A 24923-nucleotide genomic window follows, 5' to 3' on the forward strand; every position below is an offset into this window, starting at 1 on the left:
TCGTCTGTGAAACGAAGATGCCTATCCCATGAGGGAAGACTATCACTGCCCATACTGGTATTTCTCATCTGTATTCTTACATTGACAGGTTGAACTCTGAGATGGAAGAATTTACAGTCATATCCACCGCTCCACCAACGCCCTTGGTACCCCTTAACAGCGACTCGTAATCGTGTCTCATGCAGGCCAGCCAGGTATATATAGAGTCTTTTCGCGCCGTCCACTGGCTTTTATGATTCGACTTGAACAACGTCTTTCTTGAATCACAATGCTCTTAGCCATCGTTTCAACGCTGGCCCTGGCTGGTCCAGCATTTGCATCACCGGCTTGCAAGGTGACTCCGTTGGACCCATCATGGCCTTCCAATTCAGACTGGGCGTCACTAAACGCCTCCATTAATGATGGGCTTCTCCGCACCGTGCCTGTCGCCTCATCGTGCTGGCCGGGTAATCCGTTTGGATCATCCGTCTCTTGCGGCAACGTTAAGTCGAACTGGACCAACGGAATGTGGCTGTCTACATTTCCCGAATCAATCGATTACCCGATCTATGCGAACAATTCTTGCTTGCCCCCGAACGCTCCAGGTTACGTCGAAGGAAGAGGCTGTACGACTGGAGGTCTGCCTGAATACATCGTGAATGCGACCACTGAAGAGCAAATCGCAACGGCAATGCAGTGGGCCTCAGAGAGGAACATTCGGATTGTGGTCAAGGGAACAGGTCATGACTTAAACGGAAGGTACGTTATATTGGTTTTAAATAGCGGGTTATGCTAACATGCTCTTCTATTCAGATCAAGCGGTGCATTTGCCCTATCTATCTGGACTCATAACTTGCGCAAGCTCGAGCGCAATAAATCCTGGTTACTCCCTAGCAAAAACACCTCCGAGGACGTGTTCATTGTGGGTAGTGGCCAGCAATGGGGAAATGTACTAAACAAAGCCCTCGAGCACGGAAGAGTGGTCACCACTGGCCAGGATCCTAGTGTTGGACTGGGCGGTTACATTCAGGGTGGCGGTCATGGTCCCCTCTCCCGCACTTATGGTCTTGCCTCTAGTCATGTCCTCCAGATGAGGGTCGTCACGACCGAAGGCAAGATTCTGGTTGCCAACGACGCTGAAAATCAGGACCTGTTCTGGGCCCTCCGTGGAGGCGGTCCTGGTCTGTATGGGGTCGTTACAGAGTACGTCATCAGACACCACCCGGCGCCCAGCAGTGTGACGATGGGCAATCTTTTGATTGCGCCCAAGGGTAGTAGCAACCGAAGTGCAGAATTGTCTTGGGATGCAGCTGTGACCCATCTCTCAGTTCTTCCGGACCTCATGGATGCCGGCTTGGCTGGAGCTTGTATGCTAGCGACAGGCCAGAATGCCATGACGTTCGCATCACTTTCTGAACCCACGACTGGTGCTGTTATCAAGCAGGTCTTTTGGTCGTTCAACTCGACACCTTCGGCCATGGAGGCACTTGTTAATCCTATTCTATCAAACATCACTCATGCGGCCGGTGGAAACAACAGCCTCTCCATCTCGTTCAGTGCTTCACAGAGCAACTACTCGTCTTTCTTCAGCGCGATTTCCGGGAGCGATGCGGCCGGCGGGCAGAGTGTAGTGTCCAGCCGTTTGCTAGGACGTGCCGAGGTGCTTGATACGCCTCGACACAAAAGACGTGCCTACCTCAAGATAGCCATGCGCGCTCAAAACGAAACCGCTGGAACTTACGCGACAATCGGTCTACAAGGCGGCCCTGGGGTGCGCAATACGCAGCAGGAGGAATGGGGCGCATTGCTTCCAGCATGGCGCTCCGCGTATCTGCATTTCATCTCCAATGGTGCTACTGTTGACCCTGTCGCTGCGGGATCGCCAAAAAAGGCACTGGAAAATGCGGCTGACTTCAACGAGGCTAAGGAGAGGATGTGGAGAGAGTGGTCGCCTAACTCGGGTGCTTACATGAACGAGGCCAACCCATTCACTAGCAATTTCAAACAGGACTTCTATGGCTCGAACTATGACCGTCTGGCAGAGATCAAGGCTAAATACGACCCTAGCGAAAGCCTGTTCGTTCTTTCTGGTGTAGGAAGTGACAAGTGGCAGTATGACTTGGATACTGGCAAGTTGTGCAAAGCTAAGTAAGGCTTGTTTACTGGTCTAAATATGGATATTGGCATTGTAGGTGGTGAGACCTAGAGGCTTTACTTGTGTTTGTAAATTAGGATCTGTCTTGTAAGAACTGCACAAACAGGGATTTCCTTTGCTGTTTGGTTATTTGTATTTTAACTTTTTTCCTACCATTCCCTTCCTTTTTTTTACCTTGTACCTAGTTCAATGTCTTATCAAATCCAAACCTACCGGAAGAGTGGTAACTTGCGCACATTTTTGAGGGGAACTAAGAAGAGTAACACGATTACTTGTTGGCTGGCGGAAAAATATTATCAAGTAAAGTTATGTTAGACGTTGGCACCTCACCCTACACATTCAATTATTGCATCACTGCAACTCTTAAATGCTTCTATATAACCTGGTTGGCAATGAAATAGGGCTTCTGATATCAGCAGCCAGGCTAACCCAAAGTGTACAGCACGATTATCTAACCCGGACCGAGGGTTAATCCGGAGTGGGATGTTTTCTGGAGCTTCCGAAATCAAGCATTTGCGATAATCGTTCCGCAGCGGAGAAATTCCCTGTAACTTTATTTGCTCTCTACATTATTTCTCCCCTGCATCATGGGAAAGCGTGGAAGAAAGGTAAGAGACCCAATTAGGTCCAATTGACCTATTGCGTGAGATCTTTGGCTCTCAATTCTACAATAACTTACACTATGTGATGCAGGGACAGGGCGGCCGCGGTGGTGGCGGGCAGCGCCAAAACTGGACCGACATTCCCAAGACCAACGAGAAGTTCGAACGCTTCTATAACGAGCAAGGGTTTATTCCCGAGGAAGAAAGGGAGGTATTCTGGGAGTATCTGCGGCGAGACCTCCCCAACAGTTTCCGCTTTACAGGATCACGAGGGTACGTTATCGGCAGATTCGCTCCGCGCATGATGCGCAAGTTACCAAAACGGCTAAGATACTGATATGTGACCTAAAGACATGCCCTCGCGGTTCAGGAGCGCCTCAAAGAATTCTATATTCCCGAAATCACGTCGATTAAGTATGAGGGCAACTTCGTCGAGCCACCGCGCCCGGTGTCCTGGTACCCTGACCAGCTCGCGTGGTCGATGACGACCCCGAAGCAGGTCGTTCGACGCTTTGCTCCGTTCGCCAATTTCCAGAAGTTCCTCGTCGCCGAGACAGCTGTCGGAAGTATCAGCCGGCAGGAGGTTGTCAGCATGATTCCTCCGCTCTTGCTTGATGTGAAACCTGGCATGACTGTGTTGGACATGTGCGCTGCCCCGGGTAGCAAATCTGCACAGCTTATGGAGATGATCCACGCTGGAGAGGAAGAGTCGATGTCCCAGGCTTCCAAACAAGTGAAGGAGGGAACCGCTGGTCCCGAGCCTTTGGGACCTGAGGGTCTTAACGACGATGGTAGAACCACCGGTCTTCTCATCGCTAATGACACCGACTACAAGCGCGCGCACATGCTTATTCATCAGATGAAGCGACTCAGCTCCCCGAACTTGATCGTCACAAACCATGATGCTACCATGTACCCCTCCATTAAACTTCCCTCGCCTCCAGGACCTAGTGGAAAAGTCCAAAACAAATACCTTAAATTCGACCGTATCCTCGCGGATGTGCCGTGCACTGGTGATGGAACTCCTCGGAAGAACATCGGTGTTTGGAAGGAATGGACCCCAGGCAATGCTCTGGGACTTTATGCTACGCAGGTACGCATCCTTGTGCGCGCCTTGCAAATGCTCAAGGTCGGTGGACGTGTCGTGTATTCAACATGCAGTATGAACCCTGTTGAGAACGAGGCTGTCGTTGCAAGCGCCATTGAGCGCTGCGGTGGTGCCGCCAATGTGCGGATTGTCGATTGCAGCAATGAGTTACCGGGCTTGAAGAGAGTTCCCGGCTTAAAGACATGGAAGGTTATGGACCGCGATACAAGAATGTGGAACACCTGGGAGGAAATTGAGGAGCATCGGGCAAGCCAAGGCATCAGTGGTCTCGGTAGAGTCGCTGCAGGCATGTTCCCTCCTACTGGGGAGAACGCAGACCTACCCCTCGAGAGGTGTATCCGTATCTACCCCCACCTTCAGGACACTGGTGGATTCTTCATTACTGTCCTGGAGAAGCAGTCGGAAATTCGCGCCAAGCCAGAAGACTCTTCGAAGGTCATTCCCAAGGGAACTGTTGCCGCACTCACTGAAGAGCTTGAATTCAAACAGAAGAACGGCAATGGGCAGCCCTTGGAGAAGATTGATGCGTTAGATGATATGGTTACTCCTAACGAAGATGCTGCGGAGGAGGCTCAGAAGAATGCTACTGTCGCAGAGGCTACCCACCAGCCTCCTTACTCTGCCACCAACCAAATGTCCCCTGCAAAGAGGGATGCTGAGAGCATGGAAGATGAGGTCCCTTCCAAGAGGACCAAACTTGATGATGGCTCTGAAGTAGTTGTGGGTGATCGGCCCGTTCACCAGCCGGCTCCCGTGATTGAGCCGGATAATATGGATACATCTGATACCACTTCCACGCCTGCCCCTCCTCAACAAACAACGAGTGCAACTCAGGCCCCACCCCCTCAGAAACGGAAACCAGGCCAGCCGATTGAGGAACCTTTCAAGTACCTGGACCCTAACCATGAGGAGCTTCCACCTATTTTTGAATTCTATGAAGGATCAGACCGTTTCCCTAGAGATCGATTCATGGTCCGTAACGCACAGGCCATTCCAGCTAGAACCATCTACTACACTAGTGCTCTGGCGCGCGACATCTTAACCGCAAATGAAGGACAGGGCATGAAGATTGTCCACTGTGGTGTTAAGATGTTCGTGAAGCAAGACGTGCAGCGCCCGGGTGTTTGCCCATGGCGTATTCAGACCGATGGCTTGAGGGTCCTTGAGCCATGGCTGGGTCCCGGTAGAGCGGTTACCCTTAAGAGGAAGGAGACTTTGCGGAGACTACTCGTGGAGATGTTCCCCAAGGTTAACGATGATGGCTGGAAGGAGCTTGGAGAAATTGGCGAGCGCGTGAGGGATATCCCGATGGGCTGCAGTGTCCTGCACATCGAGCCTGATACTTCTGAGACTGGTTTCAGGTATGTTTGACTGGATCTACTATGTTTCATTAAACAAGGATCAACTAACATTTTACTAGCGAGCGAATGGTCCTTCCGCTATGGCGCTCCCTGCATTCCGTTAACCTCATGCTTCCCAAGGAGGAGCGTCGTGCTATGCTTCTTCGTATCTTCAACGATGATACCCCGCTCGTTAACATCACTGCGAAGCGCGCAAATGCCGACACAGACGCCGATAACACTCCGGCTGCAGCCCCTGCTGAGGTGGAGGAAGAAGCAGTCAAGCATGAAAATGAGGTTCTGGGACAAGATGAGCAGGAACATGCCGAAAGCCGTGAGACCTGGCAGAAGGTCGGTGACGAAGAAGATCGTTTCAACACAACTGTATAGTTTGTAATATGACTTGGGATCTATCGGGACATGCATATATTTGGCAAAAGCATTGATTGTATCATGAAAAGAAAGTTTTATTCGCATACTTGCTCTAATTTGGTTGTTACCTGGACTAGGTTACATAGATATATGTCTCTACAGGAGCTCCATGTATGGCCAATCTCGTAAAAAGCCCTCCCAAGTAGATATTTCAGGTTGGCTTCTTTGGTTATTGAACACCAGACTTGTTATTAAACAGGCCTGACTGAAATCCCAAGCCAGTCCCAACATGCTCTCTGTTATAAGCCTATATGAACAGGGGATAGGTCGAGTTACTAATGCGTTGAGGTTATATATCTAATGAAGGAGCAGCCGTGTCCCCTTCACATTATCCGAGCAACCTAGCGAGATGGAAGTGGTGTTTCCATCCAGTGCATCGTATCTCCTAGTAGGTGGCCTTGGAGGCTTGGGTCGTGCAGTTTCCAGGTGGATGGTAGAGCAAGGAGCGCGTTATTTAGTTTACCTTTCTCGCACCGCGGGCTCCACTAAAGAGAACGGAGGATTTATCAAGGAATTGAACGCCATGGGATGCCATGTTGAATGCATTCAAGGGAGCGTGGCAAAAATCGAAGATGTGCAGGCTGTAATCTCCAGGTGCAAAAGTCCCTTGAAAGGTGTTTTCCAGATGTCGATATCTCTGAATGTAAGGCACTGCTACCACATTATGCAAACGTCGAAGATGAGACTCCTAACTGATAGCGTGCTCAACCAGGATCGCCCATTCTCTCATATGAGCTACGAAGAATGGAATTCTTCATTATCCCCCAAGGTTCAAGGTACATGGAACCTTCACAATTCAGTCTTAACGGGCATCCCGCATTGGACGGGGGAGAAAATGCACCGGTTCCCGGTCGGAGGAAGCCGACTCTGACGTGGTTAATGTTCAACGGCTAAATTTCGGCGAAACAGGGGTTATGTTTTTTTGAACTCCGAAATAGCCTGGTCTGACTGAAGGCTTATTGAATGACCTTGGCGGATAATAACCGTCTTGTCCCGCTCGATGATGTGCATAGTAGCTTCACCGGTGGCCTGATGGTGCCATAAAATCATTAGGTATGCTTTCTTAGCTTATCTTATTCATGTCGGGACTCTCCATTTTGTTAGGGTTGGCATATGCTTAAATGCCTATCTTATCTGATATTCAGGCACTCGACATGGATATAGCCTCCACATGCTCCTCTATATCCCTGAACTGACATGTTCATATAACACGGTCCATCTCTGGGTGGTGAAGCTGGTTATGAATGGGTAAATGCTCCTTCCTGATATGCGGAGAAATACTCCCGTGATCGTCAACCGATGGGGTCCTTTGCTCCGTGTGGGGGATCTTCACCAATATTTTCCTTCTACGTTGCGTTGCATTGGCCCAGTCTTACAACATTCCTGCACCACCAGCTCCCTCGAAGTACCTTCGGGCGTTCTGGCCCCCATCTGGTTTGGTCGTTAATGGTGCTTTGACCAGCCGTGGTCATTGTGGCTGGTTTGTTTGTATACAGCTCCACGACCTCTACATGATGTTAAGATGAAATCGTACGGGACTCCACTTTCGGCTAAGGACTCTATTGGACCATTCCCTCCTCTATACATCATCGACGCAAGGTGTCGGACATTTTAATTAACGAAGTCGGTTATTTTTGACTATTTATCCTTTCAATCTTACTTATATTCGTGCAATTGCCCCCGAAACATGGGAAATCTGCTGTAAGCTCTCACTGGGGTTCTTCTGCAGCACGGCACCATGAAGCTCCTCTCTGTTGCTGCTGTTGCCTTGCTGGCGGCACAGGCAGCGGGTGCTTCCATCAAGCATCGTCTCAATGGCTTCACGATCCTGGAACATCCGGATCCGGCGAAAAGAGACTTGCTGCAAGACATTGTATGTCGTCATCAAATCTGAATCACTAGCTATGCTCCATAGTGATTATGTAAACATACTGACCCTCTGCAGGTTACATGGGATGACAAATCTCTGTTCATCAATGGAGAGAGGATTATGTTATTCAGCGGAGAAGTGCATCCTTTCAGGTACACTAGCCCCGCGTACTTCTATGGTTTAATTCTGATGAAAACAGATTGCCAGTACCTTCGCTTTGGCTTGATATCTTCCACAAGATCAGAGCTCTTGGTTTCAACTGTGTATCTTTCTATATTGATTGGGCTCTTCTGGAGGGAAAGCCTGGCGACTACAGAGCAGAAGGCATCTTTGCTCTGGAACCCTTCTTTGATGCAGCCAAGGAAGCAGGCATTTATCTGATCGCCCGCCCCGGTTCGTACATCAATGCCGAGGTCTCAGGCGGTGGCTTCCCTGGATGGTTGCAGAGGGTCAATGGCACTCTTCGCTCGTCTGATGAGCCATTCCTTAAAGCTACTGATAAGTATGGGCTCATTGATGAGCTACTTCAGACACTTGCTTACAGTGTGATTTTAGCTATATCGCCAATGCCGCTGCTGCCGTGGCGAAGGCTCAAATCACGAATGGAGGGCCAGTAATTCTCTACCAGCCCGAAAACGAATACAGCGGTGGCTGCTGCGGTGTCAAATACCCCGATGCAGACTACATGCAGTATGTTATGGATCAGGCCCGGAAGGCTGACATTGTTGTACCTTTCATCAGCAACGATGCCTCACCTTCTGGGCACAATGCTCCTGGAAGTGGAACGGGCGCTGTTGATATTTATGGTCACGATAGCTATCCGTAAGTTATTCTGCATATGAGCTCCTTTCTTTTAGAGATTTTCCGTTTGACGGCAACTGACATTTCCCTAGCCTCGGCTTTGATTGCGTATGTTCTATCCTGCGAGCGAGATTGAATACTTCTGACGTATATAGGCAAACCCATCCGTATGGCCCGAGGGTAAACTGCCCGACAACTTCCGCACGCTCCATCTTGAGCAGAGCCCATCAACTCCGTATTCACTTCTTGAGGTAAGTTACTACTCAGCCTCGAGGACTAGTAATGTGTCTCACTGTTTTCTAGTTCCAAGCGGGTGCTTTCGACCCATGGGGTGGACCCGGCTTTGAAAAATGCTATGCCCTCGTTAACCACGAATTCTCGAGAGTTTTCTATAGGAACGACTTGAGTTTCGGAGTTTCTACCTTTAACTTATACATGGTATGGTCTATTCATATCTCTGGAACATACATCGCGCTGACAATATATAGACTTTCGGCGGAACAAACTGGGGTAACCTCGGACATCCCGGTGGATATACATCCTACGACTACGGATCGCCTATAACTGAAACGCGAAACGTTACACGGGAGAAGTACAGCGACATAAAGCTCCTTGCCAACTTTGTCAAAGCATCGCCATCCTATCTCACCGCTACTCCCAGAAACCTGACTACTGGTGTTTACACAGACACATCTGACCTGGCTGTCACCCCGTTAATTGGTGATAGTCCAGGCTCATTCTTCGTGGTCAGACATACGGACTATTCCAGCCAAGAGTCAACCTCGTACAAACTTAAGCTTCCTACCAGTGCTGGTAACCTGACTATTCCCCAGCTGGAGGGCACTCTAAGTCTCAACGGACGTGACTCAAAAATTCATGTTGTTGATTATAATGTGTCTGGAACGAACATTATCTATTCGACAGCTGAAGTCTTCACCTGGAAGAAGTTTGACGGTAACAAGGTCCTGGTGTTATACGGCGGACCGAAGGAACACCATGAATTGGCCATTGCCTCCAAGTCAAATGTGACCATCATCGAAGGTTCGGACTCTGGAATTGTCTCAACGAGGAAGGGCAGCTCTGTTATCATTGGCTGGGATGTCTCTTCTACTCGTCGCATCGTTCAAGTCGGTGACTTGAGAGTGTTCCTGCTTGGTAAGTAAATTCACAAGAAACTCGCGTTCACGACTAATGAATCCACAGATAGGAACTCTGCTTACAACTACTGGGTCCCCGAACTCCCCACAGAAGGTACTTCTCCCGGGTTCAGCACTTCGAAGACGACCGCCTCCTCCATTATTGTGAAGGCTGGCTACCTCCTCCGAGGCGCTCACCTTGATGGTGCTGATCTTCATCTTACTGCTGATTTCAATGCCACCACCCCGATTGAAGTGATCGGTGCTCCAACAGGCGCTAAGAATCTGTTCGTGAATGGTGAAAAGGCTAGCCACACAGTCGACAAGAACGGCATCTGGAGCAGTGAGGTCAAGTACGCGGCTCCAGAGATCAAGCTCCCCGGTTTGAAGGATTTGGACTGGAAGTATCTGGACACGCTTCCCGAAATTAAGTCTTCCTATGATGACTCGGCCTGGGTTTCGGCAGACCTTCCAAAGACAAAGAACACTCACCGTCCTCTTGACACACCAACATCGCTATACTCCTCTGACTATGGCTTCCACACTGGCTACCTGATCTACAGGGGTCACTTCGTTGCCAACGGCAAGGAAAGCGAATTTTTTATTCGCACACAAGGCGGTAGCGCATTCGGAAGTTCCGTATGGCTGAACGAGACGTATCTGGGCTCTTGGACTGGTGCCGATTATGCGATGGACGGTAACTCTACCTACAAGCTATCTCAGCTGGAGTCGGGCAAGAATTACGTCATCACTGTGGTTATTGATAACCTGGGTCTCGACGAGAATTGGACGGTCGGCGAGGAAACCATGAAGAATCCTCGTGGTATTCTTAGCTACAAGCTGAGCGGACAAGACGCCAGCGCAATCACCTGGAAGCTCACTGGTAACCTCGGAGGAGAAGACTACCAGGATAAGGTTAGAGGACCTCTCAACGAAGGTGGACTGTACGCAGAGCGCCAGGGCTTCCATCAGCCTCAGCCTCCAAGCGAATCCTGGGAGTCGGGCAGTCCCCTTGAAGGCCTGTCGAAGCCGGGTATCGGATTCTACACTGCCCAGTTCGACCTTGACCTCCCGAAGGGCTGGGATGTGCCGCTGTACTTCAACTTTGGCAACAACACCCAGGCGGCTCGGGCCCAGCTCTACGTCAACGGTTACCAGTATGGCAAGTTCACTGGAAACGTTGGGCCACAGACCAGCTTCCCTGTTCCCGAAGGTATCCTGAACTACCGCGGAACCAACTATGTGGCACTGAGTCTTTGGGCATTGGAGTCGGACGGTGCTAAGCTGGGTAGCTTCGAACTGTCCTACACCACCCCAGTGCTGACCGGATACGGGAATGTTGAGTCACCTGAGCAGCCCAAGTATGAGCAGCGGAAGGGAGCATACTAATCTTAGTTTCAAGGTAGTGACTATGAGCGGTTGAAGGGCAGCCTTTAGTTATGCAGCCTGCCTATATGGCTGTAATTGCAATGAAATACTATACTCCTTGATAAAGTCTTTGGGGTCACAATCTTAAGTGATAAAAGACTCGTAAATTTCCTGAGATACTGAAGTTCACTGAGGCTGTGACTATAGGAGCTGCATGAATCAGGTGTAGGACTCGTCCATAGCCTCAGGTGATCAATTATGTAAACCATTGAACCTGGGAACTTTGAGCTGTAGCACCTAGGAATAAATGATTCTCAATCATTGAAAATCTTGTTTCGTTGTGATATGTATAGACTACGACCAGTGCTATACATAAAGCCAACATACCTACAGTCAATAAAGCATCACCAACTCTATTAGCTAAGAATACCGATGGAAAAGGTTTGGCTTGAATCTACCGAGAAACATGAACAAACACGCAACACCTTATCATCGAAGATGTGATTACATAGGGAAACTGTGGAGAGACTTGAAACGAGTGTTGACGAACGGGGGTTAGAGAACACTATGGTATAGTGCCGTGTTTCTATACGTTGGGAGGACCTAATTATACCATTACCTTCCTGTCCATTAATATCACCCGGATAAGAGGTATGAAGGCTGTATCCCAGATCCTAAGAACTAGTGCAGGGTTCCAATTATGGTTAAACAATCATATTTAAAAACCAAATATATCAATTCTTCTCATCAAAAATAACTCCCAAAAACTTAATAAACCTGCTATCCCACGGTAAAATCCATAACCTCCGACTAGAATGGTAACTATAGTTGTATACGTGGACCCAGCCCTAACCCGTCCGTCTCCTGCATGAACGTTTTCTTCCCAGCCACCAAGAATTCCGGTCCAGACCCTCATCACTTTCGCAACCCTTCCACGTCGGTTTCTCTTTTTTCCTTCTGTCATACATTACTTCATTCTTCCCTCCCTCCCATTCCAAGACCCATTACGCAAATACCAGACAAAAAAAAAAGTCCATGTCGCGTATACTACCATACTAAATCTCCACATTGATCACCTCCACATTAATCAATCTTATCGCAATCTCCGAGATAATCCCCGACCATACTCCAAACCGAACCACAAACAACCAAGGATCCAACCAAGGACCCAAACAAACCCCAGAACCCAAAGAGAGTTGTGTCCAGACCGCAAAAAAGAAAAAGCAATGCCCCCAATCCCCCAACACCACCACAACCACCAAGACCAAGATCAAGACCAAAACCAAGATCTCATACCTCGAAACAACAATAACAATCTAACAAAACGCCTCACCCCCATCCCCCTCGGCCCAACCTACACCACAATCTCCATCCCCGCCTCCTACGGCCGCCTCACAAGCTCCCCCTCCCCCGGCACAATCGCCGGCATAATCCTCGGCAGCGTCTTCGGCTTCATCTTCCTCCTCTACCTCCTCTGGCTGGGCCTCAGCTCTGGCCGACGCTTCGGCAGCGAAACACAGACGGAGATGGCGTCGGCGAGTAGCGCGGGCGGGATGCGACGGAGACGGGGGAGACGGATTGTGGTCGAGGAGGAGAGGCCGATGAGTGCCCATGGACATGGACATGGACATGGTGGGGATCAGATTGTTGTGGAGGAGAGTGTGACGAGTGCGCCGAGTCGGTCTGAGGGGGATGTTATTGAGGTTTTTGAGGAGGCGAGTAGTGTGGATCGGCCGCCGAGACGGGGGAAGCATGGTGGTGGCGGAGGGTGGAGGAGAGGGGATTTGGAGGGGAGTGAGTTTAGTTCGAGGGTTTGAGTGTTTTTTTCTATCCTATTCTGCTGTATTCTTGGTTGTTGTTGTGGTTTATAATTCATTGGGGGTGTGGAGGGGAGAGTGGAAGGGGGAGTGTGTTTTGATGGATTGACGATTGATACCCTTGTTTTCTTTCTGTGGTTTTGTATTTTCCGACTTGGTTATGATTGATGTCTTAAGTTGAAGATGATTATGTATGTAGCGAGCATGACCATGATATATAATATAGCATACGCATAAGCAATATATCACGATAACGATACCAACCAGTGATCGATTAACCACCGAACATCAAATGCAACAGACACCTATTCAAAGCTCAACAAGCAAGAAAAAACACTCCGTTACACCATGAACGAAACCAATTCCCATTCCGGCGCCAAAAAACGAAAGGAACACGATCAAAACCGAAGCAGCGTATAAAACGAAGGCAAAGGCGCAATCTCTAAAACAGAATATCCAGACAACAACAGCAGGCCAGCGCAGCCATGATACCGGCGCAAATACCACCGCCCGAAGATCCGCCACCGCCGCGGTCATCGGCGTAGTACCCCGGCTGTGGGTATCCTTGCTGCGGCGGGTAGTACATGGGCTGTTGACCCTGGGGTGGCGGAGAGCCGTAGTAGCCCTGCTGCGGGGGTGGACCGTAGTTCTGAGGAGGGTATCCGCCTTGGTTGTAGTAGTCTCCCTGGGCGCCTTGGGGAGGGTAGGGCCCTGCGTCGTGGACGGGGGCGGGATAGGAGGGAGGTGGTCCGTCCTGTTACATGTTTGTCAGTGCTCGGTGTCTTGGTGGAAGTGGAGAGTGGAGATGGTACTTACGGGCTTGTTGTAGGACATTTTGGGGGGTTGTAAGAGGCGGTTGAGGAGTTGTAGAGGGTTGTTGAGCTGACAGTTGGAGTCGATGCGGCCTGGCGGTTGTTTTAGGGCGGGTGGCTTAACTCCGGTATTGCGAGTGGCTGGTTGCCCTAGATATCTGGTCCGAGAGCACAACGAGGGGACCGAGGAGGAATGAGAAGAGGGAAAAAGAAGGGAGAGAAAGAGGGGATCGGAGGAAGTGCCGAGAACAAAAAGGGAGTTGGGATTGAATGAATTAAATTGAATTGAAAGAACCAAGACCCTTGGCGCTGGCAGGCCCGTTTAGGCAACTTCAAATCTAGCCCGGGCCACCCGTTCAGTCTTGACGTGACTTGACATTTCTAACTTGCTGCACCGCCACACTGACAAGTCATTCCACCGACCGGTCCATCGCAACCTCGGTCGGCAGCTTAATAATGTCCCGATGGCAGGTGATGCTGCTGGACACTCCATGATTGGCCGGTCTTATACTTGCTACGCACACCTTGACGCGGCTAAAGGTATGGCTTGCTTACACGAGATGTCAATTGAATACGGTAGATTCGGTTCATATAGCAAAACCAGCAACGGTGTCCCCCAATCGCTCAGATCGTTCCTCACAAGCTCTGAAATCAACGCTAAATCTCATCATCCTGCTCTGCAGACTTTTGGGGGAGGGAAGAGGAGAGGGTAAGAGGATAAGAGGGGAGAAAGGAGTAGTCCTGCCATAGCACGATGGAACAAGACAAGACGAGAAATCAAAAAGTGTAGTAAATATGGATTACAAGAAAGGAATAACAGCCAGACGATGGCCTCGCAAAGGAGAATTAAGCTCCCTCCGACCGGTGCAAGATTCCCGCGCGGAGAAAGAAAAAGGGAGGATCTGCAAAAGCAAAGAGTTGTCGATAAGATGCACAGAACTAACCAAAAACAAATGAAATGTAAATGCTAAATCTCCGCTTGGGGTCTAAAGCGTCAATTCGCTGATGCAAGAACATGCAAAGTTGCATAAGTCTATCCGGGGCGCGTCACTTAAGCCGTCTCCTCAAGGGAGGCCTTCTGGAGCTCGTCGGACACATCGGCGGCGGCATCCTTCTCCTGCTTCAGCTCGGCCTCGGCCGAGACCTTGCCGTTAACACCGCTGTTGATGATAGCGGGCTTCTTGGCAGTGTCAGTCGCACGGTCGTCGACCTGAGAGGCCTCCTCCTCCAGGCGGGCAATTTCCTCCTGGGCCTTCTTGATGTTCTATGGAAATAATTAGTCGCTGTAGCTCACATGAGTGATTTAAACTGGAGCGGTACATACCTCCTCGGTCTTCGAAGCCTGGTTCTTCTTCCACTCAGTGATCTTAGCGGCCAGCTTCTCGACAACGGCGGGGACATCGGTCTGGTTCATAGGGGGGTCGATCTTGACCTTGGCGAAGTCCTCGATGATACCAACGTTGAGGTTGAACTTCTCGGCGGGGGCAGGGCTGCCGTTGGCGTTGCTCTTCTTACCCTTCTTGCCCTTCTTGCCGCCAGTGCCGACGAAGTAGTCATCCTCGTCCTTCTTCAAGACCTTCATGCCCTTCATGGCGGAGTCATCAATGGTACGGCCAATCTCAGCACGGAACTGAGAGGACTCGTCCTTTTTGTCATCCAGTCCCAGAGCAGCGAAGTCGTAGGAAGGGTTGAAGTGGCGGATAAGACCCTGGGCGGTAAGGATCTCGTCGGTGTAAGCCAGGCGAGAGGCCTCCTCGAGCTTCTTGTCGGCAATCTTCTTCTTCTTCTCGCGCTCGAAGGCGTCCCGCTGGGCCTTCTGCTTCTCCCGGCGAATTCTCCAGGCCTCATCCTCGTACTCCTTGTATGCCTTGCGAGCCTTGTAGTAGGTGTCCTTGATCTCACGGATAGCAGTCCACTTCTGCTGCTGCTCACCGTGGAGCTTGGTGCGCTCGTCCCGCAGGGCGTTGAGGTTCTTGAAAGCGCCGTCCTGCTCGGCCTTGATGGCATCCAGCTCCTTCTGAATCTCGGCGTACTTGTCGCTCAGAGCCTTGGCCTCAGGGTTGTCAAGGGTCTTCTTGAGGGCGGCAATCTGGGCCTTGATGTCGTTGATGACCTTCTGGGCCTCATCCAAGCCGGCGAAGTTCTTACGCTGCTTGCGCAGGCTGGAGACATCGGCAAGGGCCTTCTTCTCATCCACCAAGCGCATGGTACCGGAATCAACCTGCTTCTCGAGGCGCGCGATTTCACGGTCAATCTCCTCGACACTCTTGAACGACATGCGGGTCTTGGAGTTGTTCTGCTCCGCAATGCGGGCCTTGAGCGTGCTGTCCAGAGCATTGATCTTCTCCTGTGTGCTGGACCTGGACGCCTTGAATCCCGACTGCTTCTGACGGATGGAGGAGAGCTCAGCACGGAGTTCCTGCTGTCTCTTAGCCGCGGGCGAGTCCTTGTTGTTGGGCTTGGCGGTCTCGATCTTGGCCTTGACTTGGTTCTTTATGAAGTTAGTAACTTGTTACGTCAATGGAATGCGAAAATGGGGTTAGAAAAGAATCCCGAGCAAACGTATGGTGGATCATAAATGGCCGGTGGGCACTGAGTAAGAAAATGGCACGATATAATTTGTGCGTTGTATACAACAACAATTGAAACTCCGAAAGAACTCCAAAAAACATAATAAACCGTCACATACCAGCTTCTCCTGAACCGCAGCATGCTCCTTCTCAGCCTGCGCGAGGTCGGCTTTGAACGCCTCCTCACTGGGCTTGGTGGGCTTCACCTTCTGCTCCGTGGCAGGAGCCGATTTGGCTTCAGCGGACATCTTGTCGGGGAATTTGCAAATACGGGGGAACACTTGACAATGCAAATAGATTGACCGAAATCAATCTCTAGGAGGGACCCCAAAAGAGCGTGAAATGAGGGGAAACCAAAGGGGAATGTTGAGAGAAGAGGAAAGGAATGGGGCAGAAACTCGTGCTCATTTTCTCGGTCTGGCCTTTTCCTTTGGGGTTAATCAGTTGTTGGCGGCGCTTAACCGTTGCCGCTTAGCGCTGTTCCGCCGATTTTTCGAGAACCTCCCTCTATCGCTTTTCGCAACGCTACAACTCCAGCCAACTTTTTTTTTTTTTTTGTTGTCCCATCCCACGGCTCACGCTGAGCTCAGAGTTGGTCCTCGGTTGCTCTAATTTAAGTCTTTCCCGGCTCTCCTATTTTTCTTTAATCTAGTTTTGTGTCGCAGCGCAGGTGCGCCTCATTTTTCACCATGGACGAGGACTACTCTTCTGGCTCCGTCGATGCCGACCGCGAGATGACCAGACTTTGGCGCACATGGAGGACGGTGTTCGAAATGCTTCAGGATCGGGTATGTGCCGCTGAAGGAGGGGAATGATCGACGACAGCCACAACGTTTGCTGACAAGCCATTTTTGGACAGGGCTACGAAGTCACTGAAGAAGAAGTGCAAATATCGCTCGAAGAATTCAAACAGAAATACTCCGATCCCCTCGGATACCCAGAGTATGCGACCCCAGACAACATGAACGTTTTTCAGCACCCCAAGGAAAAAGGCCGCTAACAATTCGGCGTAACTTTTGTGCAGCCGCAACAAGATGAAAGTCCAAGCTCGCCCCACGGAGGCTATGCAACACAAATACACGGCCATCAAGACCAACGCCAACCCGGACCCCCAGCCCGACTGCGGAATCATCTACGTTGAATTCTGCCCCGACTCGACCGGCGTCGGTACCAAGCAAGTGCGCGCCTTCAACCATGTCGTCGACGAGAACAACTTCCACACCGGCGTGTTCATCACCCAGACCCCGATCTCCCCGTCCGCCGTGCGTCTGCTGAGCGGTGTCCCTGGCCGTATCTGCGAGCATTTCCAGGAGCAGGATCTGCTGGTTAACATCACTCGGCACGAACTGGTCCCGAAGCACGTCCTGCTGAGCCCCGAGGAGAAGGCCAAATTGTTGGCGCGCTATCGTCTGAAGGAGTCTCAGTTGCCCCGTATCCAGGTGTCGGATCCTGTCGCGAGATACCTGGGTCTGCGCAGAGGCCAGGTCGTCAAGATTATCCGCAGGAGTGAAACGGCCGGTCGTTATGCCAGTTACCGCTGGGTTATTTAATCGCGATCGTGACGACTATGGCTTGTATGGTTATGCTATATTAACGGACGGCTGTTTGCTTGAGGGAGTTCATCGCGCTTTTTTCCATTCAAAGACGCCAAAAGAACATGTCGAGTTCGCTAAGAGGTTCCTGGGCACCTTCCTACGGCGCGGTTTCTCCTGCACCATAGCCTACGCCGTGTCTCACTCTCGAAGTGAACATATAAACGAGTGGATGGGATCTCAAGAACAACAGAGAAGCAAAACCAGAGGAGGCGGCAAATCACGGGACAAAAAAGAAAAAATCAGACGAAAGTCCAATTGCAGGCATTATGGGCAGCATGGCGTAAGGGCGAAACGAATGATTCATGGCTGGAGTGTACTGTCATGGTTCTGGTTGATTCCTTTGAATTTTTACTAATCGCAAAAACCCCGACTATATTGTACAATTTTCTTGATAGATTACTGAAAAATGCAACGGTCATGAGATTTTCAGTGATCGTAAATACCCATGCCTCTTTCTCAGGTAGAGGATAGCACGGGTCACATTAAGATATGATTAAATCAATCCGCTGGCCACTATAGAAATATACATGTAGACTAAGATAATCAATACCAACGCCATTGCTAATCCCGACTCCAATCCAGTATACATAATCATATCACCAATATTGAACATTAGAAAAAAGAAAGGGAACAAAAAAAAAAAAAAAAAAAAGAAAAAGAAAAAGAAACGAAAAGAAAAAGGATGAAAGGAAATCCCCACAAGAAGGAGAAGATTATTTATACATCCAACTACCGTTTAGTATATACCGTCATGATTCATGAATGTTTTGATAGTAATCCCCCAACATCCTGAAGTTCGACGTCGTCGCTTCCCTCAGGAATTGGGGCAGTTACATCAGACTGAGATCGATACGGTGGAGCCGGTGACTCCGGCGTATCACTAAAATGCACGCTGGATCCTCGTCGGCGGCCATATGAGTTACTACGAAGACCGCCAGGTCGTGAGAAATTCGGTGAAGCGTTTGGAGGAGTCCCTGAGGTCGGGGCGGAGAGTAGACCGCCAACGTCTTGAAGAAAAGCTGTGCTTCCACTGCGTGCACGGGTCGTTTGCCCGGGAGGAGGCATTTGGTATTGCATATGTGAGGTTGGAGGGGGGCTGCTCCTGGGAGAAGGATCCAGGAGACCGCCGACGTCGAACATGGAGACTCGGCCGGGTGAGCTCGGGACGGAGTCACCCGACGGTTTGCGTGGCGTTTTATTGGTCGGAATATACTCGTGTGGGCTCACTTTGATATCAAGACTGCCTGTAGTAGAGGATCGGTCGTCGTCGGTAGCAGGGGCATGACGGTGGAAAGACCAATTTGGATCCAGAGTGCCCGTACGGGCTGTAAAAGGCTCGCAGGGAGCAACCACGGGGGCTGGACGAGGCAGCTTGTGGTCGGAAGAAACCAGGTCAGGGTGCAAACGGATGCCCAGATCTCCTGCTAGGTCGGAGTCACTGCCCCAGTGATGGTGCGTGATAGTTGTACGACGAACCGAGCTGTGATCCATGCTCTCGCTGACGGAGGCCGATCCAATTGCCTTTTTGAACTTGGCTTTCTTGACGCCCTTGTCTCGCACGAAGGACCCAATGACTATGGCATTAGAAACCGCCGTGGCAGCGAGGATCTCTAGAGATGCCAGAAGAGATCGGTATTGCTGTGACCCTTGGTGGCCGATCACAGAGGGTACGCGGTAGCAGGTGATACCGACAAGAATCAAGGATAAGGCAAAGAGAATAACGAGCGAGGCTTTGCGTTTCGCAGGCATGTGAGTCATCATAATCAGGGGAATAGGAAAGGCCACAAGAAGAAGATCCGTAATCACGTCGCATACTCCCATTGTAATCAGGTTCGCGTAGCCGGAGCGACACTGGGCGCCTGGGTCCGGAACTACTTGCCAGTAGTGGTTGAATGGCTGGCATTCGGTTAGGGTTGCGAGTACCACGGCAATCAGAGTCGATCCCAAGAAATAATAGATAAATTGGAGAAATATCCGGAGAGACCGGCGCCAGATCATCTCCGAAACCCGTTTGAGAAATTCACATACGGTAAATTTGGCAGTCCAGATGCTTGTTGCGATCAAAACAGTCAGCCGGCATATTTCATCTCAAACGAATACTTAGAAGCAGCCTTACAAGATAGCATAGCAAATTCGAGAGACCAGAACCAACTTGCTTCCAACGATCCGATGTTGAATCTCTTCCGCCGTCAATCCCGCTGTCTTCGTATTGTTGGTCCCCCAGATCAGGATAACATGTACAAGGACCATGCGGATCAACAGGGGAATAATGGCAAGCATCATCACCTTATCCTCCCGAAAGAAGCGCTCGATACGAACGTAGCGACCACAGACTCGAACCACGATGATAGCCAGGGAGAAGCCGGTGGCCCACCAGCTCACCAGGAGCGTTGGGTTATCGTCGGCTTTCGTTCGAGCATTCGGGGGAATTTCTGGATATAGACCACGAGTGTCCAATACAGTCATGGCCGCTGAACCACCTCCGCAGAGGGGCCAGTGGAAAACAGGCGAGAACAGCCCAAGTTATCAAATAACAACGCACCGTGGATGAGTCCCTGGAGTAAGTTTAACAACGTAGTGCCTTTAGTTACACTCACATTGCTCATGACGAACTGCCTTGAGCATGCACGTGCGTTTCCCCAGATTAGGGTGTTTCCTCAGTGTGGGGAAAGAAGGTATAACGTAAGGAAAACCGGGGAATATAAAAGGCGACGATCTTGGGGGGCAAGAGTAGCGGGTGGAACCGGCGTTAAATGGGTGGGAGGGAAAGTGATGTTGATCTGGTGGCGTTCCAGGTGGAGGAGGCCCTATTTCGTATAGAATATGGTCCTTGACGAAAGAGTAAATGAGGGTTATCGGGAAAACGAGGGGGAAAAAAAAAAAAGAAGGGAGACAAGAGGTTCGCCTGGTGGATAAGTATAGAGTCTTGCTCTTACGTACCCCCAAGTGAAATAAAATAGTATTACAGGGCAAAGAAAAGGAAGGATTTCACCGCCGTTTCGGTAGAAGTTATGGAATATATTAACTCAAAGGACAGTATGCCACGAAGGTAGAAAGACCGAGAGAAATGGTTAAATCAAAAGTAAAAGAAACATCCATATGGAGACGGAAAGGGGAGACCCCAACCAAAAGCCATCCATGAACGGCTATTTAATAATGAAAACAACTATGTTGATAATCGTGATGATAAAATCACACCCACCTCGAGGCCAAGGATCATGGCGGCCAACCGATTACCATGGATTCAAGAGATAAGACGGAACGGTCGCAGTGGGCGTCGGGAAGCGCCATTTATCGGCCTTCCGTTTGGTTCTAAGAGCAGGATTCGAGGACGGCAGAGCTGGGCAGGACAGCACGAGATAGTATTGGACCAGCCAGAGGGAGGCGATAGACCAAGGGACCTAAGTCGCTCAGGAGCTGTTTGCGGAGTAAGTTCATTGGCTTCCGATGACGATGGCGAAATGAAGCATTGCTTGTGATCCTGGGACTTGAGAAGGTAATTCGAGCTTGGGCCTGTTATCATCCGCCTTTCAAGGGCCGAACCCTGTCGAGACCGTGGGCTCGTATATAATCAATACTGCGGATTATTAGCGGCGAATGGAGAGAAAGAGCATAGGAGATAATCTAAGCTGTTACCTTATCAGATAGTTAGGAGGATTTTGGGGGAAATTCATTGGTAGTTGGTCGGAGACCCGATCAATCTCGCACATAAGATGGACATGACTCGTGCAACCAGATTGGATTGTAAAGTGTTAGGGTAGTATCCATTCTTCGAAGGAAGTTACCATTCGGTAGGATAATCCGTACGACAGAAAATGTTCATGTCCAGGTGTGGTCCACGTGGTGGTCTTGTGACGTTTTTCTTTTTCTTTTTTAATTCCTTTCTTGGACCACAGCAGCACAATATCCTACTAACCCCGATACGGGGTGCCGCCGCTTTTATGAGGTCAGCAGCACATGAGTGATCCGGAAGCAGTTCCTTTTTGCTTTCTCTCTAAAGCGTGTACAGACTAAAGCCTGCTGATCTGTATACATTCCACCACTTTCATGAGAGTTGTTTACACTGAGGAGGTTTTTCAATCTTTCCCTGTACCATGAAATCCAATTTCCAACTATGGTGGTTTCTACACGGGCGACCAAAATACTTTCATGCTTCGACAACAAACGAATACCTGTTCACCATGTCAAGATTTGCACCTTCACTCCGGGGTCTAAGCAGCCTCTGGCGAGGACAACTTTGACACGAACTTTTCACACAGAGCAATCAGTGAACTTGCGTTGGTAATATCCAAGGTTGTGAGTTCCGCTCCGAGCTCCGAGCGGACCCGGATTTGTGTATCATTAAAAATGCGTGAACTGCCTCAGTCTCCCTTGCTACCTTCCTTACCCCCCGACATGCCTGCTGTAATCCGCCCGAAGAATCCGAATCTCGCCTCCCGGATGAGGTCCGAGTTATCGGGAAGCGGGAACCCGAGACCGGTAACTAACTGCGCACTGCTACTCGGGTTGATGGGGGAGATCTGCCGCGTTACCCTCATATAGGGGAGTCCATACACGTTCGTCGAAATGGCTATGCATGCCACCCTGCTCAGCAACGTAGCCCACATCTTCAATCGGCCCTAGGTTAACTGACTCAATTGGCCCGCAAGCCTAGTGATTAACGGTACGCGGAGGAGGCATCGAGGAATGTATTTGCAGCCGAGTAGTTAGACTGCCCTTTCTTGCCCCCGATTCCTGAAATGCTCGACAGCATAGTGAAGAACTCAAGATGTTGTTACTGCTCCATTGAAACATGGTAGGGCCCAAGTACCGTTGAATTTGCCATAGAGCGCGGTATGATATTCATCCAGAGTCATGACCTCATATGGCCTGTCCTATATTAGAGTGAAGTCCTATTTTGAATATTTTTGATAGACAAGGGGGTTTTGCCAGGCTTACGCGGAAAAGCATAGCACCCTGGACCACTCCAGCGAGTGCAGGAGCTGCCTCACGGAACATTTTCCGAAGGAACGCCATGTCCGCAACATCACCTTAGCTCCGACGATATCACACCCATACGCTGAGTAATTTGCTATGGTCTTTTGCGATGCTTCATCTGAGAGTCCACTCCTAGAGCACACAATGATCTGCCTGGCTCCGTGCCACGCCATATGGATGGCCTGGCTTCCGCAAAGGCCCTAAAGACCACCCACAATCAGGTAAGAGGCATCAGAACGAAGTGCGACCTTTCTGGGTGCTGGCTTGATTGGAACAAGTACACGCGGAGACTCGCCATCCGAGATGACAACCTTTCCGATATGTCGGCCGCTACGAATGAGTGCCAGGGCGAATTGGATGCTGTTGAAGCTGAATGTTGTAATCGGCTGGAGAGGCCTAGCTCAGAAATATATAAAACCTTAATGAATATAAAGGATATCATGAAGTATTCTCTAATAATTACTCTAATAATTCTAATATAGAAAGATAGAGCTCTCTAATCCAGCTCTCACTACCCCAGAAGACCGCCCAGGACTACCCGCAATTCCTGCAGGAACCTAGTGACTTCTTCCTCTGTTCCTACTGTAACCCGCAGGCAACCTTCGCATCCGAGCTCCTTTCCGCGGAACCGTACCACAACCCCGTGTTTTTCCGCCATAGCTTCGTACGCAGCGAGGGCTACCTGGTTGCTGGGCTTTCCGCCTTCATTCGCGGGCTTGTCTAGGAGTTCTACGAGGAGGAAGTTCGACTCCTGTCCGCCAAGGAAGCGACCAATTCCCGGAATCTTGGGTAGTTCCTGTAGTAAGCGTTCGCGCTGAGCAATGATCTGTTCCCGGTATTTCTTCATGACAGCCATGTTGTTAGGGGACAGAGCAGCCATAGCAAGTGCACTAGTTGGACTTGAGATGTTGTAAGGGGCCTTCAGGCTGTTTAACAGACGGGCAATGGCAGGGCTAGTGAACGCGACTCCCAGCCGAATACCGGCCAGACCAAAGGCCTTACTCAAAGTCTGCATAACCACCAAGTTGGGCCAATCGTTGACCCATTCGGCGAGACTGGAGCCTTCGGGGGCGAAGTCGATGTATGCCTCATCCACGACGACCACACCATTCCATGTAGGGTGCTCCAGCACCTTCTGGATGTCGGACTTGCGGATCAAGTTGGCTGTAGGGTTACCAGGTGAGCAGATGTACACCATCTTGATCGAGTCGTCCGCAGACAGAGTCTCGATGATCTTTTCCGGCTGTAGCTGGAAACCATTCTCGACATCCAGAGGCACCTTCACGATATCCACGTCATTGACCTGCGCACTAACACCATACATGCCATACGTAGGGGGGCAAGTAAGGATCTTATCCTTTCCCGGCACGCAGAAACATCTTAACAGGGCATCGATGGCTTCGTCGGAGCCAACTCCAACGAAAAGATTCTCGGGGGTCAGGTCTTTTTGGCTGTGAATACGGGTATTGCGGAGGTTGCAGAAAAGTTGCTTCAACTCAATCTGGTGTCTAGGAATTCATCAAATCCGGGTCAGATTGGACTTATCAAGGACCGAAGTATGGGTGAGTCACTTACGGGTCGGGATAGCGGTTCAATCCCAAAAAGTCGATGTCTGGCTTCGACGAGCCAGTCGAATCTCCGTTGACAGTAGATTGTTGCAAAGCGCCTTCCGAGTTCAGGGCAAGACCAGGGCCATAAGCGTTTTCGTTGGCATCGAGAAGGACGTTCGTTCCGTCATCTTTGTAGTCACTGACTCATTAGTTTCCGTTGCGCTGATGCGGGGACCTGGAGGGTAAACACACTCTCTGGCACAGCGGTAGGGCTGCAATTGCAAGATGTTCTTGCGCGCGCATTTAGAGAGATCAAACGGTGATTGTCTCGCAGCCATTTTGGTGTGATATTGCTGAAGTGACGAGGTTCCTTGCAAACCGAAGAAAGATTGGCGGGGAGTCCTTTAAGTGGCGGGGAAAGATTATAGGCGGGGCGGGACCGGTCTCGGAAGTGTGACTCTTCAGGAACGGCAGCTTTAATTAAATGCCGAATGTCCATACTACTGACTCAACAGACAATTTTTGTATCTATTCTGCCAATGATCTCTATAACTGCTAGTGATATTGTTCTAGATATCTACATCCTCTGAATATATATATATATATATCTTTTTTTTATCACATTCATCTTCTCGAGGAGCTATAACTTTCCTTTGTGGGAACTACTTTTCTTGGATAGTCCGGGGAGTATATGTTTTATATTGTAGCTCAAGGTCGAGCAGACACACCTAGTATCTAGCAAATAGTTCCTCGTATTACCTATCCAGGTAGTTCTTCATTTATACAGATAGTTTAATAATAAACAACTCTT

General features: G+C 50.0%; 10 protein-coding genes across 10 annotated transcripts; 5 read left to right on the forward strand and 5 right to left on the reverse strand.

The window, feature by feature from the left end:
* The first annotated feature begins 56 nt into the window (after positions 1-56).
* F9C07_2283192 (uncharacterized protein) lies at positions 57-2660 on the forward strand. Its single transcript, XM_041291715.2, has 2 exons — positions 57-738; positions 793-2660. Exons 1-2 carry the CDS (start codon positions 269-271, stop codon positions 2129-2131), a joined length of 1809 nt encoding a protein of 602 aa, XP_041145894.1. The 5' UTR covers positions 57-268; the 3' UTR covers positions 2132-2660.
* F9C07_2283193 (tRNA cytosine-5-methylase) lies at positions 2661-5725 on the forward strand. The gene is made up of 4 exons (XM_041291716.2): positions 2661-2742; positions 2828-3009; positions 3088-5205; positions 5265-5725. Exons 1-4 carry the CDS (start codon positions 2722-2724, stop codon positions 5572-5574), a joined length of 2631 nt encoding a protein of 876 aa, XP_041145895.1. The 5' UTR covers positions 2661-2721; the 3' UTR covers positions 5575-5725.
* Positions 5591-6881, forward strand: F9C07_1510834 (KR domain-containing protein). The gene has a single exon (XM_071508173.1). It carries the CDS (start codon positions 5966-5968, stop codon positions 6485-6487), a length of 522 nt encoding a protein of 173 aa, XP_071366331.1. The 5' UTR covers positions 5591-5965; the 3' UTR covers positions 6488-6881.
* A 473-nt stretch (positions 6882-7354) lies between these two features.
* F9C07_3595 (putative beta-galactosidase A) lies at positions 7355-10812 on the forward strand (the record flags this gene model as incomplete). Its single annotated transcript, XM_041291717.1, has 9 exons — positions 7355-7489; positions 7562-7638; positions 7686-7988; positions 8042-8308; positions 8380-8395; positions 8443-8538; positions 8591-8725; positions 8776-9442; positions 9491-10812. 9 exons carry the CDS (start codon positions 7355-7357, stop codon positions 10810-10812), a joined length of 3018 nt encoding a protein of 1005 aa, XP_041145896.1.
* A 1295-nt stretch (positions 10813-12107) lies between these two features.
* Positions 12108-12545, reverse strand: F9C07_2106189 (uncharacterized protein; the record flags this gene model as incomplete). The annotated part of the gene is made up of 1 exon (XM_041285757.1): positions 12108-12545. The coding sequence occupies one exon, from the start codon at positions 12543-12545 to the stop codon at positions 12108-12110; it is 438 nt and encodes a 145-aa protein (XP_041145897.1).
* A 505-nt stretch (positions 12546-13050) lies between these two features.
* Positions 13051-13442, reverse strand: F9C07_3597 (putative UV-induced protein uvi15; the record flags this gene model as incomplete). Its single annotated transcript, XM_041291727.1, has 2 exons — positions 13051-13362; positions 13425-13442. The coding sequence occupies 2 exons, from the start codon at positions 13440-13442 to the stop codon at positions 13051-13053; spliced, it is 330 nt and encodes a 109-aa protein (XP_041145898.1).
* Positions 13443-13745: 303 nt separating this feature from the next.
* On the reverse strand, positions 13746-16238 carry F9C07_2283196 (nuclear segregation protein; the record flags this gene model as incomplete). Its single annotated transcript, XM_071510616.1, has 3 exons — positions 13746-14684; positions 14745-15911; positions 16197-16238. The coding sequence occupies 3 exons, from the start codon at positions 16236-16238 to the stop codon at positions 14472-14474; spliced, it is 1422 nt and encodes a 473-aa protein (XP_071366332.1). The 3' UTR covers positions 13746-14471.
* Positions 16239-16409: 171 nt separating this feature from the next.
* On the forward strand, positions 16410-18287 carry F9C07_2283197 (DNA-directed RNA polymerases I, II, and III subunit RPABC1). Its single transcript, XM_041291718.2, has 3 exons — positions 16410-16778; positions 16850-16932; positions 17015-18287. The coding sequence occupies exons 1-3, from the start codon at positions 16680-16682 to the stop codon at positions 17538-17540; spliced, it is 708 nt and encodes a 235-aa protein (XP_041145900.1). The 5' UTR covers positions 16410-16679; the 3' UTR covers positions 17541-18287.
* Positions 18288-18341: 54 nt separating this feature from the next.
* On the reverse strand, positions 18342-20051 carry F9C07_3601 (putative integral membrane protein Pth11-like protein; the record flags this gene model as incomplete). Its single annotated transcript, XM_041291729.1, has 2 exons — positions 18342-19635; positions 19702-20051. 2 exons carry the CDS (start codon positions 20049-20051, stop codon positions 18342-18344), a joined length of 1644 nt encoding a protein of 547 aa, XP_041145901.1.
* Positions 20052-23073: 3022 nt separating this feature from the next.
* On the reverse strand, positions 23074-24450 carry F9C07_3602 (histidinol-phosphate aminotransferase; the record flags this gene model as incomplete). The annotated part of the gene is made up of 3 exons (XM_071511111.1): positions 23074-24070; positions 24138-24300; positions 24348-24450. 3 exons carry the CDS (start codon positions 24448-24450, stop codon positions 23074-23076), a joined length of 1263 nt encoding a protein of 420 aa, XP_071366333.1.
* Between the last annotated feature and the right edge of the window lie 473 nt (positions 24451-24923).

The sequence above is a fragment of the Aspergillus flavus genome, chromosome 4, assembly GCF_009017415.1.
Source record: "Aspergillus flavus chromosome 4, complete sequence".
In the NCBI taxonomy this organism is placed as follows: Eukaryota; Fungi; Ascomycota; class Eurotiomycetes; order Eurotiales; family Aspergillaceae; genus Aspergillus; species Aspergillus flavus.